This window comes from Lycium barbarum, chromosome 5, assembly GCF_019175385.1.
Source record: "Lycium barbarum isolate Lr01 chromosome 5, ASM1917538v2, whole genome shotgun sequence".
NCBI lineage: Eukaryota > Viridiplantae > Streptophyta > Magnoliopsida > Solanales > Solanaceae > Lycium > Lycium barbarum.
The window spans coordinates 7952051-7969004 of NC_083341.1; the positions used below are offsets into that span (position 1 = coordinate 7952051).

The 16954-nt window shown below is 36.4% G+C and overlaps 1 protein-coding gene across 1 annotated transcript; it reads right to left on the bottom strand.

The window, feature by feature from the left end:
• Window positions 1-5047: 5047 nt before the first annotated feature.
• Window positions 5048-10575, bottom strand: LOC132640324 (uncharacterized). The gene is made up of 4 exons (XM_060356873.1): window positions 10275-10575; window positions 8039-8671; window positions 5702-5843; window positions 5048-5594 (listed from the first exon to the last, which is right to left on the bottom strand). The coding sequence occupies exons 2-4, from the start codon at window positions 8556-8558 to the stop codon at window positions 5534-5536; spliced, it is 723 nt and encodes a 240-aa protein (XP_060212856.1). The 5' UTR covers window positions 8559-8671; window positions 10275-10575; the 3' UTR covers window positions 5048-5533.
• Window positions 10576-16954: the final 6379 nt, after the last annotated feature.

Sequence of the window (16954 nt, forward strand, 5' to 3'; positions counted from 1 at the left end):
GTCGGTTTTTGGTTCACAAATCGGACAACCCCGAAATTCAAGCTAATACGGTAATTGAATCAGATAATGCTGAATTTTTTGAAAACATTTATCCGTATAAAACTGAATGTGAGTCGTCAAGTGAAAGATCCATACAATCGCGGGAAGAACCAAAGGAAAGTACACCAAGTAAAAAGGATCCAAGGCGTAGCAAACGTCAAAGAACATCTACTTCCTTTGGACCAGATTTTGTGACATTCTTGCTTGAAGATGAGCCTCAAACATTTAAAGCAGCGATGTCATCTTCTGATTCAGCATTTTGGAAAGAAGCAGTCAATAGTGAGATTCAATCAATCTTAGATAACCACACATGGGAAGTGGTTGATCTTCCTCCTGGAAACAAACCTTTAGGTTCTAAATGGATCTTTAAAAGGAAAATGAAAGCTGATGGCACTATTGACAAATATAAGGCAAGACTTGTGGTCAAAGGTTACAGACAAAAAGAAGGCCTTGATTATTTTGACACATACTCGCCTGTAACAAGAATAACGTCCATTCGGGTGTTAGTGGCTCTGGCAGCCGTATTTGGTCTTGAAATTCACCAAATGGATGTTAAAACAGCTTTCTTAAATGGTAATTTGGAGGAAGAAATTTACATGGAACAACCCGAGGGTTTTGTGGTTCCTGGTAAAGAAAATAAAGTGTGCAAACTTGTAAAGTCACTTTATGGACTTAAACAAGCACCCAAACAATGGCATGCTAAATTTGACCAAACCATGTTGGCAAATGGCTTTAAAATCAATGAGTGTGATAAATGTGTTTACATTAAAAACACTCCAGGCCACGAAGTCATCGTTTGTTTGTATGTTGATGACATGCTGATAATGAGCACAGATATGGCAGATATAAATGCTATAAAGCGCATGCTGGCTAGCAAATTTGACATGAAAGACTTAGGAGTTGCTGATGTAATCCTAGGAATCAGAATTCATAGAACTCCACAAGGTATAGCATTATCACAGTCTCACTACATAGAGAAAGTACTTAACAAGTTCAAGTACTTGGATTTCAAGATTGCCAGAACTCCAATTGATGTGAGTTACACACTTCAAAAGAATGAAGGTGAAAGTAAATCACAAGGGGACTATGCGAGAGTGTTGGGAAGTCTAATGTATATCATGAATTGTACACGACCAGATATAGCATGTGCTATTAGCAAACTGAGTCGGTTTACAAGTAATCCCAATCACATTGGATGGCAATGAAATGAGTTTTGGGGTATCTGAAACATACTCAAGACTATGCTTTGCATTATAATAAATATCCCGAAGTGATTGAGGGATATAGTGATGTAAATTGGATCACTGGATCATTTGAAGTTAAATCCACGAGTGGATATGTTTTCACAATTGGGAGTGGAGCAGTGTCTTGGAAATCATCCAAACAGACTTGCATCGCCCGTTCCACTATGGAATCTGAATTCATAGCTTTAGACAAGACCGGTGAAGAAGCTGAATGGCTCCGGAATTTCTTAGAAGATATTCCATTCTGGCCCAAACCTTTGGCTCCGATATGTATACATTGTGATAGTCAAGCAGCAATAGGTAGGGCAGGGAGCGTAATGTATAACGAAAAATCTCGTCACATACGACGGAGACACAATACCGTTAGACAACTCCTCTCTAGTGGCGTTATCACGATTGACTATGTAAAGTCAAGAGATAACGTAGCGGATCCGCTTACAAAAGGTTTATCTGGAGAGGGAGTTAGTAGATCATCAATGGGAATGGGGTTAAGGCCCAGGACAAGTCATCATGGCGGTAACTCTACCTAGTAGACTGGAGATCCCAAGAGCTAGGTTCAAGGAGATCAAACAAAGTTATGACTGACGGTTCAACATTGTCAAATAACTTAGCCCATTCTCGGATGAAGACAATGTTCAGAAATAAGGATAAAACTTTATGGCTTAATAAAGCATTAAGGTTTTTTAATGATTATCTAAATCTAGCAGTGTATGACCAGATAATGTGGTTGTAGGACCACATGTTTAGAAATCACCTATGTGAGTGTTAAGTGTAAGCCGCTTTAAAGGGGAATGACAGTGAAGGCCCATTCTCTATGCACTCATGAAACCAGGCTGTGTTCATGGCTGAAACGAACACAACCGTGAGAACCATAAACGGTTGAGGGTTGATTGTGTGACTTATGTTGTCTAGGTATACAACAAAGTTCGACGGTTCAAAGATATCAAATCTACTGATTGATCGAGTATGTCCGATATAAGTTCACTACGGAAAGTTCAAAGGGAAACCTACTTATCCAGATGCAGTCAATTTTCGCTTGTATATCACACTTGTCCGTGCATTCTTTTATATTATGGCCATTCCCCATTCATGTGGAGGATTGTTGGGTTTTGATATTGGTGAATGGGAAATGATGGGATGGAAAGTGAAGGGAATGTAAAAGGTCCCTTTTTGCTTTGGTTAAAGCATTTGTCCCACATAGGAAGAAGAGAGGAAAAGAGAGGTGTATATACTACATTACACCATCTCTAGTTGCTAAAAGGGTTGAGGGGGCAAGGACCCCTCGCGCCGTCGTCGTCGTCGCTCGGCTCGGCTTCGGCTTCGGCTTCGGCTTCGGATTTGGTCTGATTGATTGATAATCTTTTTGGACCAAAATTCCTTAATTATTTCCAGATCCTGACCCCGTTAGTGACCCGGATCCGCGTGTCTGACCCGCAACCCGTTTCTTCCCGGATTAATTTAAATTTCCCTCCGTTTATGTTTTTGTTCATTTTCCAGTTTCTGTAATTTACTGGTTTTAACTTTTTACAGACTGTGTAATCTAGTAGTGTTTCATACATTCGGAAACTTTATTTAAACGTACACAGATTATTTTGCCAACAATTCTAATGTTACCCAGCTATTAGGAAAAAGTATGCCCTTAACCCCAAATGGAGCTCATACACTAAAAGTAATTTTAAACCATAATCAAAAGTTAAAGAGGTAAATGTGAACTATTAACCGTTTTTTATCAAAGAACTTGAACACATGAAATTAATAGGTACATGTGAATTGTTAACCGTTTTTACCAAAGAACTTGAACACGTGAAGTCCATTTATTTCACGCTGGATCTTAGTTAGCGGAAAATGCAAATACGAGACGGTCTAGTAACGACATGGGCATGAATAGACCAAAGGGGTAACGGAAGACAAAATTGCACCATTATGAATACTACCAGGATAAGTTTGGACTGTTTGCCTTCACACAATTAATTTTGTTAAGAACCCGAAAACTGCAAGCTCCAAATTTCAATATTCAAAACAAAGGGAATAATATAGAGAACCAGCAACATTTTTAACTGGTGAGCTGAAATTTCTATGGATACCCCCCCCCCCCCCCCCCCTGTTCTCTTTATTTTATTTCCTTGTCATTGTCCTCCCCGCCCTTGTTCCCTCATAAGCACATGGTATTTGGGGTGCAGCTCTGATATCTTTAAAATTAAATAAAGGGTGAAAAGCACTAATCAGACAACAGTATGTTCTGTTCTTAGCTTAAACCAAAAGGCAATTATAATATAGAAAATTATAAGGGAAAACTGTCCAACATGCCAACCATGATACTCCCAACCTTGCCTTGTCTCTGTGATATATACCATTACTTATCTTTAAAGAAAAGCGCAGCAATCTTTCTTCAGAGAAGGGTCATTACTTTCAAATTCTCCAGTTATATTTATTGTTTTTGGACTACGAGAAGTATTCCCTAAAAAATTGCTTTTCTTTTTTGGCTGACCGAGAAATTTGTCCTGGGCAACCCTTAGGACCAACCACAGCCGAGGTTTGGTTTAAAATTGTCCCTTATCTATGGGAGTAGGTTCATTTTGGTCCCTCAAATACTACCCTGAGCATATTTGATCCCTTATCTATGGGAGTAGGTTCATTTTGGTCCCTCAAATATAACGCTAAGCATATTTAATCCCTTAACTATGCTAAAGTGAGGCACTTTTGGTTCCCCTAATAGAACCCGTTTAAAAAGTAAGGGTGCTAAACCAATGTGACACTCACGTGACATATAAGCGGCTAAGCCCATTGGACAAAAATACTAAACTCATTCTTTAAAACAGGCAGAAACTTTATCTAATATATTGAAATTTGCATTCACATGCTTCTAAATGCAAATTAAGATAATTTATAACAATTGTTAAAAAAAAAATTGATTTTTTAATATTTAACAAAAAAAACTTTATATTCACATGCTTCTAAAATAAGTGGAACGGTTCCATGTGTACTGTCAGATTACCGTTTAAGAGTTGGTTACCAACCATATGATCCAAATATTATGAGTTGCTTTGCTAATATCTTATATGAGTTGCATTTTTTAGAGAATGTCATTACTCTGCATTGCATTTTATCCGATGGGTTTAGCCTTTTACGAGTCACATGAGTATCACATGGATTTAGTACCGTTACTTTTTAAACGGTTCTATTAGGGGAACCAAAAGTACCCCACTTTAGCATAGTTAAGGGATTAAATATATTTAGTGTTATATTTAAGGAACCAAAATGAACCTACTCTCATAGATAAGGGATCAAATATGCTCAGGATAATATTTGAGGGACTAAAATGAACCTACTCTCATAGATAAGGGACAAGTTTAACCCAAAACTCACCACAGCCTTCGAAACTCGGGAATAATGGCCTTCTCCCTCTACCCTTCTTCAGTTAAATGCCAGGCTTCGTTCGCATGGCACAAGGCTCGAACCTATAACTTAAGTCACAAGCAGGGATGGAGCTAAAAGTGAACTTACGAGTTCGATCGAACCCACTAGCTTTAGTTCAAATACTGCACTTGTATTAAGAAATTCACTAAGTAAATAAAAAAATCAAATTCAGATCCGAGTTACTAAAGCCTGGTGTCGCTATCCTAGAATTTAGATCCGGCTCCGGCTCCGCCTCCGGTAACAAGTCCCTTAACCTCTGGCACTTGAACTAAGCCCTGGGCAGTTAGGCTTTGAAGCAATGTAATGCAGCAAGTACAGTATGTCTTTAGATCAGAAAATAAATGATCTGAAACAAAAGCATATTCGATTCCATGAAAATGCAAATAACTCCGATTTTAAGCGCATCTCAAGCACAGTTCTAGGCAATTAATACATAGTGCGAGCAAGCAAGTCAAAAAGATACGGTTAGTAAACAAGTCAAAATAGTTGTTCAGCAATTACGGAGCCCTGGAATTCTTGCTCTGATTGTACTATGCACTATGTAACTAGTCCAAATATCATAACATTTGTCTACTCAGAACGCTCATGGAAATTAGACTTAGTCTGCTTCAAAAGCTATTTTTTTATTTGAGGCTAGCTACTGAATTGGCAATTCTATGCCAGCGGTTATTCATCTCAATCAACCAGTATCAATCACTGTACAGGGTATACAAATTAGCCAGTCTTGAGCCGAGTCACTTACATGCAACTCCCTCAGGTAGGCGCAGTGTATACCAGAAACGTAGTGTCAATCTGTATTCATATTTGAATAGTTTCATGCATGTCACTAAATTTCAGCTTCCGACACTTTTCGGACTATTCCCGTGAGTTAAACCAGAAGCCTGCTCCACATTACTACAAAATAACAAGCAAATGAAAACTTAGCCAACTAGTATCATCTATAAGTACACAATGGAAAGTACCATTATCAGATGATTATAGATTTATAGGGTAGTACATACTCAGAAGATCCAGACCCCGCAACAATGGCAGTACTGGTGGATAAATTAGAGTTGTCCTGTACAATTATGAACCTATTCTCCCTTACCAGACCGGGTTGGACTGAATCATAAAAGCTCATAGTTGAACTTCTATAAGACATCCCTGCATACAATATTGCAAACACCAAATCATCAGAAATTTTGCACCTTGAAAGAAAATCTTGGTTCACCAGTACGAAGAAAACGGGGGGGAAGGAACTAAGGGGTCGTTTGGTAGGGGGCATTAGGTAGAATAATGTTGGTACTAAATTTTAGTACAATGTTTGGTTGCAAATTTAAGTCTAGCACCGCTAATACCCGTATTTCTTATACACCCTATTCAGTACTATTTGGGCGAAAGCCTGACAGAGCAATGCCGCGTGGAAGTAGAAGGACGGGTCGTGAACTTCTTTTTCCGGAGAAGAAGCAATGACGGTATCTGGGGAATAAGCATCGGCTAACTCTTTGCCAGCAGCCGCAGTAATACAGAGGATGCAAGAGTTACTTTTCTTAAATATAGTAAACCATGGCATTAGCAACACCAGTACTATTCTTATTCTTATAAACCCTATTTAGTACTATTTAAAAATTATGTAATGCATGTTACTTTTAATACAATAAACCTAACAGTCGATAACAAAAAACTCCAGCAAACTAATCCCAGTACTATTTGTCATCGAACCAAACGACCCCTAAAAGGAGAAGAAACGGTGTGTTAATTGCAAAAATGTGGTTTGCAAGCAACACTGTTGGGTCACCAGAAATGCGCAATATCGATGAACATATATATCATGTCCACTGATATTTTTGCATCTTCCTACTGTCATTAAGATGCTCACATAATTGGAACTGGTATCTATATCAAGAGAAAGAAATAGAAGTTCCGAAACACGAACGACATTGACATATATACAGAATTAAGGAGATAACTGACAGCTCCGTTATGATTTTGCTGATGTGGTGGCAAGGTACTTAGCCATTGTTAGCATTGTCTACTCAAGTAACACCAATATGTAGTCACTTAAAAGCATGAAACACAAAGAAAATGAAATGCAGTTAACGACTGGACATGCTGAAGAATGAGAAAGTGTGTACAAATTACTTCAACATGCGTTTCAGGAAAGTCAATTATATCTTAACAAATAACGAGCAATCTTTTGGAGTAAATTGCCATTGTTAGCATTGTCTACTCAAGTAACACCAATATGTAGTCACTTAAAAGCATGAAACACAAAAAGAAAATGAAATGCAATTAACATGACTGGACATGCTGAAGAATGAGAAAGTGTATACAAATTACTTCAACATGTGTTTCAGGAAAGTCAAATATATCTTAACAAATAACGAGCAATCTTTTGGAGTAAATTGCAAAAAACTTGATTTTTAATAGGACAAAGTCATAGATGGACCCCCTGAACTTGTCCTGATTTTTCATTTAGACCCCCCAACTGAAACGTTGACCATCTGAACCCCGAACATAAGATAAACTGTGTCATTTGAACCCCTCGTGCCAGCTGGGCACATGCGTGAAGCTCACTGCTTTAAATAGAGCGTGAGAGACCAAATTTTTTCTTTTTAAAATTTTTAATCATTAAAAATTAAAAAAAAAAATTGATGAAAAAAAAATTAATTTTAACAAAAACTCTATTTAAATAATTAAAAAAAATTGAAAAACCCAACCCATCCTCTCCGATAGCCCACTTCACCGCCGACACTGCTGCCGCTGCCTCCTCCGCCGCCGCCGCTTTCTTTTTTAAAATTTTTAATCATTAAAAATTAATTTTAACAAAAACTCTATTTTAAAATTTATTTAAATAATTAAAAAAATTGAAAAACCCAACACATCCTCTCCGATAGCCCACTTCACCGCCGCCACTGCCGCCGCCGCCGCTGCTCCACTTCAAAATCTATTTAAATAAATCTCCGAGGAAAAACGGCACCATTTTTTTAATTATTTAAATAGATTTTGAAGCAGCGGCGGTGAAGTGGGCTATCGGAGAGGATGGATTGGGTTTTTCAATTTTTTTTAATTATTTAAATAGATTTTAAAATAGAGTTTTTGTTAAAATTAATTTTTTTTGTTGACATGGCTTATTTTTTTTTATAAGTGAGCTTCACGTGTGTGCCCAGCTGGCACGAGGGGTTCAAATGACACAATTTATCTTATGTTCAAGGGTTCAAATGGTCAACATTTCAGTTGGGGGGTCTAAATGGAAAATCATGACAAGTTCAGGGTCCATCTATGACTTTGGCCTTTTTAATATATGTCACTCTAAAATAGGACATAGGAAATCCAAACTAACAAATCGAGATCTTTACCTTGAAACAATAGCACAAAAAAGAAGAAAACCGTAAATAGCAAGGCAAGGGAACTGCCATTCAACGCTGATGATGTTGACGATGCCTTGGCTGCTTTCATTTTCTTCAAAGCCTTCATTCGCTCAATCCGTGCTCGTTTGATCATAGCGAGTTCCGCAATCTCTTTGATCAATTTCTGGTCAGCAGCATCCAATGAAAATCCTCTATGAGGTCTAGGAGGTTTGGGAGCCTTCTGAGCACTCGTGGATTTACGTTTTTCTTTGCTTGTTTTCTTCTCTACTAAACTTCCCTTGTCTATAAATACTCTAACACTCCCCCGAGCAAGCTCATCCCCGTCCTTCAAATTTCTGTTCATAGTCAATCCATTTTCAGCTTTAGAAAGTTCTTCGCCATCACCATTACTGAGACTAGTGGAAAATACATCCCCTACTTTGGCATCCAAAGGAGAATTAGTACTTCCTGCTTCTCCACTCATACTCCTACAGCTCTCAAGATCAACCACAAAATTACTATGATCCATCAAAACTTCACTCAACAAATCTCAATCTCAATCTCATTACACTTAAACTAAACCAAACTCATAAATTGTGGGATGCAGCCAGCAAATGTCCGCTTTCTGCTTCAAAATATCATCTGAAGGGAAAAACATTTTTTTACAAACGGTGTTAAATTCCGAAGGTTAGTAACAAATGCTACACATATACGAATTTATCAATTTCCTATGAGCTTCCATTACTAAACTAGGGGAAGTGACTATCAATTCTCTAACACTATTCTTTTTTATTGAAGTGCAATCTACTCAATCTAGGTACTAGATGTGTAGCTTTAGTTCAAACTCTGTATTTATATAAAGAAATTCACCAAAAATACATGCAAAAATGAAGTTTCCGAATCTAGTTACTAACACATGATGTCGCTATTCTAGAATTTAAAACTAATAAAGTTCAAATCCCGGCTCCTGATTCGGTTACTAGTACTTCAGAATTCAATACAATTAACAACTCATAATACTCATAGATTCACTACTATAGGTAAAGAAGTAGTGAATTGCTAAAGAAACAGGTAAAGACTTAAACTTTAGACACAAATGAGTTCTAGTAACTCAATGAAACCAACAAAAGTAGCTCAATATAAACAAATCATGAACATAAAAGAAACCCCAACAGTAAAAGAATGAACAAAACAATCTTATCTATCAAATCAAATCATCATCATTCTTCAACTATAAGTTAAGACTTTACAAACTCTTAATGGGGTTATCTTAAATTACATGTATCTGAAATGAGAAGCACAAATTCAAAATTCAAGAATGCCACTGTATTAGAATCAATAACCCCCTGTTTGGATGGTGGTTTCCCGTGGTTTATTAATGTATGGTTTTCTAGGAAATCATGTTTGTTTCCATTGTTCTTAATATTATGTGGTATGGTGTTGTAAACCCGTGGTTCATTCCATGGTTATATAACCATGAAAAGTCCTAATTTTTGAAACCACAGATTTGATAGTTTTTCCGTGATTACGTATTTCATTTCTCCATTATACCCTCCACCATCCACCCCACCCCACCCTCACCCTACCACTCACCCCCACCCCTGCCCCACGCTACCACTCACCCCCACCCACCCCCCGCCACTCACCCCACCCCGCCCTACCACGCACCCCAACCACCACCCAACCCCACCCTACAACAACTCACACCCACCCTCATCCCACACTACCCACCCTTCCACCACCCCTACCCACTACCCCTCACCACCACCGAACCCCACCCCCAGAACCACTCACCCCCACCCTACTACCCACTACCCCCACTCTCATCTCACAATCACCCACCTCACACCACCCACCCCTCCCCCACCCACTACCTACTTATTTTTTAAAGTTCCTATTTTGTTCTTTACCTGAATTTTATTAATATATATAAATTATTTCTAATTAAGAGTTAAGGACATTTTAGTAAACTTACAAGTTATTATACAGTACTATACAGTCAAACCAAACAATACAAATGTTACTAAACCACAAAAACGATACAGTCTATCCAAACATTGTATTCATTAATACAGTACAATACAATACAACACCATACTGTACCATACAATACTGTACATTAATGAACCACGGGAAACAACCATCCAAAGAGGGTAGCGCTAAATTTCAGATAAGTGAATAAATCAAGAAAAAGAAGAATTTCCCATTTGGAAAAACTGACTGAATATATGTAAAAAGAGAGTACCTTAAAGAGAGAGTACTGAAAAAAGAAACAAGACGAAGATAGAACAAAGGGAAGGGGCACATGGAAGTAGACTTTAATAAGTGTTGGAGCCTATGTTTGAGTCCTGAATAATATGAGATCTAAAATAGTACTAGTATAAGTTTCATTAAAGTGGGCGCCTGTATTTTTTTAATAATTTAATGAATGATAGCTGACATTTCCAGAACTTGTTTTTGGATTGAATTATGACAGAGAGAGAAATAGAAGGCGACAGATAAGGCAAGTGCACGAGGGGCTATATTTTTGGGGGATAGTGTTAATCTGTAGGAATTAACCTAGAAACTACTAATCATCGTACCATAATATTTTAAGTCAAGTTATTACTATTTGAATTTGAAATTTAACAGCAATAGATGAGGAAAAGAAGAAGAATAAGGTGCAGGAACAAAGGGTGTTTGGTATGGCAGAATATATTTTCCTAATCTATTTATTATGTTTTATAAAATAAATAATCTTTTGTTTACTTATTGTATTTGATGGGTAAATAAATAATATTATTTCAAAAATATTTATATTATGTATTTTAAAAATACTATGAGGATGAGGTTGTGGTCGGGGATGGAAATTGGGGGCATTGAAGTGGAGAGGAAACATTTGAGTGTCATTTATGAAATTTGTTTTCCTGTTCCTTCGAAGGAAGTTACTTTTTTTAATTTTTTTAAGAAATTATTTTCTTAAAAACACTATTTTAACCAAGGTTTTTCACTCTTGTATTTTCTAGAATCTTGGTTAAAACTTATTCATCAAAGCTTCTTTCGTTTTTGTATTTTTCAAACCTGTTTTGACAATGTTTTTCTTGAGCTAAGAGTCTATCAGCAACCGTCTTTCTACCTCACACAAGGTAGGGATAACGTTTGCTTTCACGCTACCCTCCCTAGATCCCATATGAAATCACACCGGATATATTATTATTATTACTGCTATTTTAACCAACCAACATATAAAATATTAAAAAATATTTTGGAAAATCTCAAAATTATTTTCCTCCTTACCTAACACCCCAAAAAATATGAGATTGGGTCCATATAGACGTTTGGCATTGAATACTAATGTCCACCGACGCTCACTCCTTAACACAGTCCAGATGACTTCCACTCATCACATTGGGCCCAATCCTGATTCTTGGGGCCCTTCTTTGATCTCCCCCCCCCCCCCCCCCCCTCCCCCCCCCCCTTTTTTTCTTTTAATTTGGAAAGGGGTCAAAAATATTCCTTAATTATGAAAATATAATAAATTTACTATTTATTTGAATTTAGTTCAAATATATATGTCTTTATTGTTAGTAAATTCACATAAAATTGTCTTTTAATTATGAAAAATAATAAATTTGCCATCCGTTTGAATATGCTCTCACCCTTATTGTTAATGGAATAACTTAAATTCGCCCGTCGATATTGACGGACTTCTAATTTACTCATCTAAAACATAATTTAAGAGTTCCTTATCTTGCAAGTCAATAATCTTAATCACAAAATAAAATTTACACCAAATAAACTACACATATCAAAATGGTTAAAAGAGCCGAATTACATCTAATTGCCTATTATATTTCTATTTTTTTCCATTAAAAAAATCTATACTCTTTTGAAGTTTAACAGCAATTAGACAGAATCTACATTTCACAAACCAAACATTTCTCGGGAGAAACAAAATATTTTTTTCATTTATTTAAAGACAGTACTCAGATATTCATTATGAAATGGAGAGAGTAAACATATTCAGATTTTCAGTATTTAAATATGTTTTAAATTATACTCCGCGTAGTTCAGTTAGTCAGTTGGTTCGTTCGATCCAGTTCCAGGCACTGGGTGCCGGTTCACCCAGGCCTTGATTCTGGACGTGATAATAAATTTACAAAATGAAAGAATCCTCGACCTTGATTATAATGTAGGGAAAACTACATGACACAACAAACATATAGTGGTTATTGGCATTTAATAGCTATAGTTTAACTTAATTACTTCTCATAGCAAACATTTGTATATTAATGGCATTTAGTAACTATATATATATATATATATATATATATATATATATATATATATATACACACACAAAATAGAATACCCATCACATTATTTACTTCCAACCCAACCCAACCCTCCCATCTCTCTCTCCCCTCTTCCTCACTGTTCCGCCGCCGGCCACCACTGCCGGAGCTCCGGCGAAATGGATTTGGGCTTTAATCACAGAGCTAATGAGAATATTGACGCCGCATGGATGCGTAGCCTAACCACCACCGCCTCCTTCACGTCTTCCATCGTATCCACCGCCGCCACCTTCACGTCTTCCACCACCGTAGCCTCCACCGACATCGTCGTAGCTGATAACGTCCAAATACACTCCTCAAAGAGAAAGTGTACACGGTCGTATGCAATATATTTACCCAACTATGAGTCGGGGTCGATCCCACAGGGAACAATATGCTAGGCGATTAAGAAAGTAAGGAACTTTCACCAACTAAGCTAAAACCAAACGATAAATGATATTTTGGGTTTTTGAGAAATTTATGACTAATGCGGAAATATAAACTAACCTAGAAAGCAAATAAAATGATCAATGGCCACAAGCATGGATACAAGGGAAATTACTCTCTAGTAACGATCCAATATATTTTACAATTTTACAACTAAGAGCGGGTTTATGTTAATAGATAATGATTTCTAAAATCTCATTGAAAGTCTTCCAACCAAATCAATGAATTTCACTCTAAGCTTTCGCAAGCCTTAGAGTGTGATGTTAAGCACAATCAATTCAACCTCAAGTTAACTATCCTATCTCTAGCTCAAGTTATTAGATGGGTTTAATGACCCAAATCCTTGCTATCAAACTCTTTTCCTAACTTTCACTTTCTTTCTCAAGCAAAGTAGAAGTACTTAGGCACAAATAATGTTTGCAACCATTAAGAGACATTTAAGCATGAAGAGTTAATAGAGAAACAATAAACCCACTTCATTAGAAATTAAAATCATTCAATACATAAGCAAAACAAGAGTTTCTATCCAAACTTTAATCAAGAATATTTTCATAAACAAGATTCAAGTCTAGAAATGAAATACTACACACTAAAATATTCAATACAAAACAAGGAATTGAAGAAAGGTTTAAGAACTATCTCATTAAAGTGCTCCAATCTTCTCCTCCAATGGTGTAGGTGAAACCCTAGCCTCCAAAACTTGCAAAATGACCAAAGATGAATAAAATTGCTCCCTTCTCTTCCTTTTGTAATTGCCTAATTTTTCCAAGTTCCAAAAATGACAAAATATGCCCCAAATTTTCGTTTTTGCAGTTCTGCCCGTTTTTTGCAGTTCTGTCCCGTTTTTGCAAAACTGTCCACTTTTGACAGTTTTGCAAAACTGTGCAGTTTTTGTCCAATTTGGCCTCTTTTTGACTTGGTTTCTTCCGATCACTTCTAAATCACATAAACCTATAAAATGGAAGTAAACGACATTAAATGCACTATTTTTTCAATCAAAACATAGCAACAATCTAAGATTAAAGAAGAAATAAGTTAGTAAAATACCAACTTATCAGTAGCCGACCGATCTAAGCATTGTTGGAAGCAAAAAGAAAAAAAAACTCAAATATACACTGGAAAAAGCTCAGATCTACGCCGGAAAAAAGCTCAGTCCGGATGTTTCGCTGTATTTTTGTTGTATTTACCTTGTATACAACGTTTTTTTCGCTTGTATTTGTCATAGACATACCAGAATTCTTCAGATCTGATCGAAATTTTTTCCAGATCTGTGTATACATATAGTGATACACTGGTATACAATATTTTTCGCGTTTTTCAAAGATCTTTTGTTGTATACAAATTAATATAGTGAATTTTGAAGTGTATACAAATGAATACAGTCAATTTTATTTTCTTGTATTCAATATTTGAGTGTATTCATTAATTTTTTGGTATATCTATTGTAACACCCCATACCTTTAACCTAAGCTTTGACCATGATCCTAAACTTAGAAAACCAGATAAAGAATGTGGGAACTTGAAATTTCCTCTTCAATTGTAAGATGGTGGTTTATACCCATGAAAAGTGACTGTAAGTCAGTATAAGGCCCGTATTTCAAGTCGTAAACTGGTACCAAAGATTTCTGTGCATTCTGGAATTTGACACTCAGAGGTTACATCATTAAATACGGACCGTATTTCAAAATACGGCCCGTATTTCAAAATACGGCCTGTATTTCAAAACATAGTTGGAATTTGGGAAAACTTCCTTGATGAAAGTTGTAGATCTTTGAAATACCTTTCCAACGGTATATTATGGGGGTCAAACGGACATCTGTGCAAAGAGTTATGGCCATTTTACTGAAGAGACGTAATGTAGTCCATACGGAATACGGACCCGTATTTCAAAATACGGCCCATATTTCAAAATACGGCCAGTATTTAACTAAGTGTAAAATTCAATTTTCCAGAACAGTATATATTCGTCCATATCAGTTCAAATCATTATTTTTCATTCCTTCAAGCCCTAGAACGACTTCCTACCCTCTTTCATCATCAAGAACACCAAGGTAAGCCTACTCTAATTATTCCAACTCAATTCTAACATATACTCTAATAATCTAAGCAATAAATCATTGTTCCTATTCCAGGGTTTTCAAGAAAACCCATCTCAAGGTTCAAGAATCAAGATTTAGGAAATCTTCTCCAAAATTCAAGTCTTTAATTCAAGTTTTGGAGCAATTAAGGTATGTAGAACTTCCATCCACATGTGGGAATCTCTACGTTCTTCCCCATGCTCCGTTTCTTGATATCCATGAATTTCAAATCCTAGGGCATTCAACCCAACATATTGGTAGCCCGTATTTATGTATTTATGTACATGAATTTTGTATCTATATTCGTTATTGTATTCCTAATCTTCCATTACGGTTATTAGGAACCCTAGCTTAATCCATGAATTCTTCCTCATGTGTTCTCATTATATTTATATGAAACTTTATGATTTTATTTAGCAAGTTACAAGCATGTTTTCAAGTCAATTATATATATAATTATGAACTATTATTATTACTCATGAATCAAGAACATGTTTGCAAGACTATGACAAGTTATCTCATGAAACCATGTTACAAGTTATTTCACGAAAATCATGGGCTTCTTAGCCAACTATATCATGTTCATGTTTTTGGGATTTGCTTAGTTAACCGAGAAGGCTCAGATAGCCTGAAACTACGTAGTCACCGTAGGATAAGGGTTGTCAGCAAGGAGGCAACACCTTCATTATGCAGTTTGGATCCTTACATGCTTATTATTACTTAAATCTCATATCCCTGGCAAGGTATGAGTGTTCTGCTGGTAGGACGCAAGTACCAAATCATGTTGTCGGTTATACTATAGCATTCCCCACGTTACAAGCAGTTTTATATACATGTATTTCCATTGATTTACTGTTTTCAGACTTTACTCACGTTTCATGCTCATGTTCAAGTAACATTCAGTTTTAGTTCATGTCCTATACCTATGTTGTGTCATGTTATTCGTTTCAGCAGGTTTTACATACTAGTACTATTCACCATGTACTAACATCCCTTTTGCCCGGGGCCTGCACTTCACGGTGCAGATATCGGTTTTCAGGAGCATATACCTGCGCAGTAGGATCACCTCAGTTATCAGCTTATTGGTGAGCCCCACTCCTCTCGGGGTTCAACATGGAGTTTGCATTAGTATTCAGTTATGGTAGTCCAGGGCCATGCCCTGGTAGTTAGTATTCAGACATGTTTTAGAGGTTTCATAGACAGATGTTAGTTCACAGAGTCAGTTATGTTTTCATGCGTGCAAACTATTACGTTTTCATGATTTTTCATGCTATGAGATAACTTCAAGACTTTATTCCGCAAATTACATTTTCATTATTCATTTAAATTGCATCATATAGATTATATTGTTTTTTATGCCCATGTTGACAAGCAAGCCATGAGGTTCGCTCGGACACATGCAAGCAAGGCCCGAGTGCCGTGTTACGCCCAGGCCATGGTTCGGGACGTGACATCTATATTGTAAGCCTTGTATTTGTTGTATACAATACCGGAAAATATGATTTTGTTAATTATTTGTGTATATATGTTTTTATGTATTCATTTGTTACTCGTTGTATTTATGAATACAACAAGTCAATTTATGAATACATATAGTCATTTTTCATGAATACAGTGAAAAACAGAAAAAAATTATTGTATACAAATCAGAATTTGTATACACGCACATGGATCCTGATTGTTGCTATAAAATATAATTAGTGAAACATATGCTATATGGCTTGAGTTAAGCCCAAATCTTTGTCATTTATGTAGTCTGCCCTACAATGTAACCAGTGTCATTTGGCCTGTGCTAAGCCCGAGCCCAAACCAGCATAAAAATTATTTGTAGATAAGTTTTAAAAAAAAATCTGCTCTTACTCCTTTGGTTACGTCCGATCACTTAAAATGGAGAATTGACGTGGGAATACCCATTCGTCTCATATGAATATGGTAAAAAAAAATATCTTAAAATATTGGTCAAAGCTTATGTAGTTTGACTCTTAAGAAGTGAAACATGCCGTGTATTTTGAGATGGAGGGAGTAAATGCTTAAACCTCTTATATTGAAGTTTCATCTTATCCTAATGAGGTGGTCAAGTTAATAAA

Excerpts from the sequence above, each read along its gene's own strand:
- LOC132640324 (XM_060356873.1), bottom strand. The coding sequence starts at position 8,558 with ATGGATCATAGTAATTTTGTGGTTGATCTTGAGAGCTGTAGGAGTATG. Across the intron at positions 5,844-8,038 it reads TTTTGTGCTATTGTTTCAAG|GGATGTCTTATAGAAGTTCA; the intron begins GTAAAGATCTCG and ends TATTGTATGCAG. Across the intron at positions 5,595-5,701 it reads GCGGGGTCTGGATCTTCTGA|TAATGTGGAGCAGGCTTCTG; the intron begins GTATGTACTACC and ends GTTATTTTGTAG.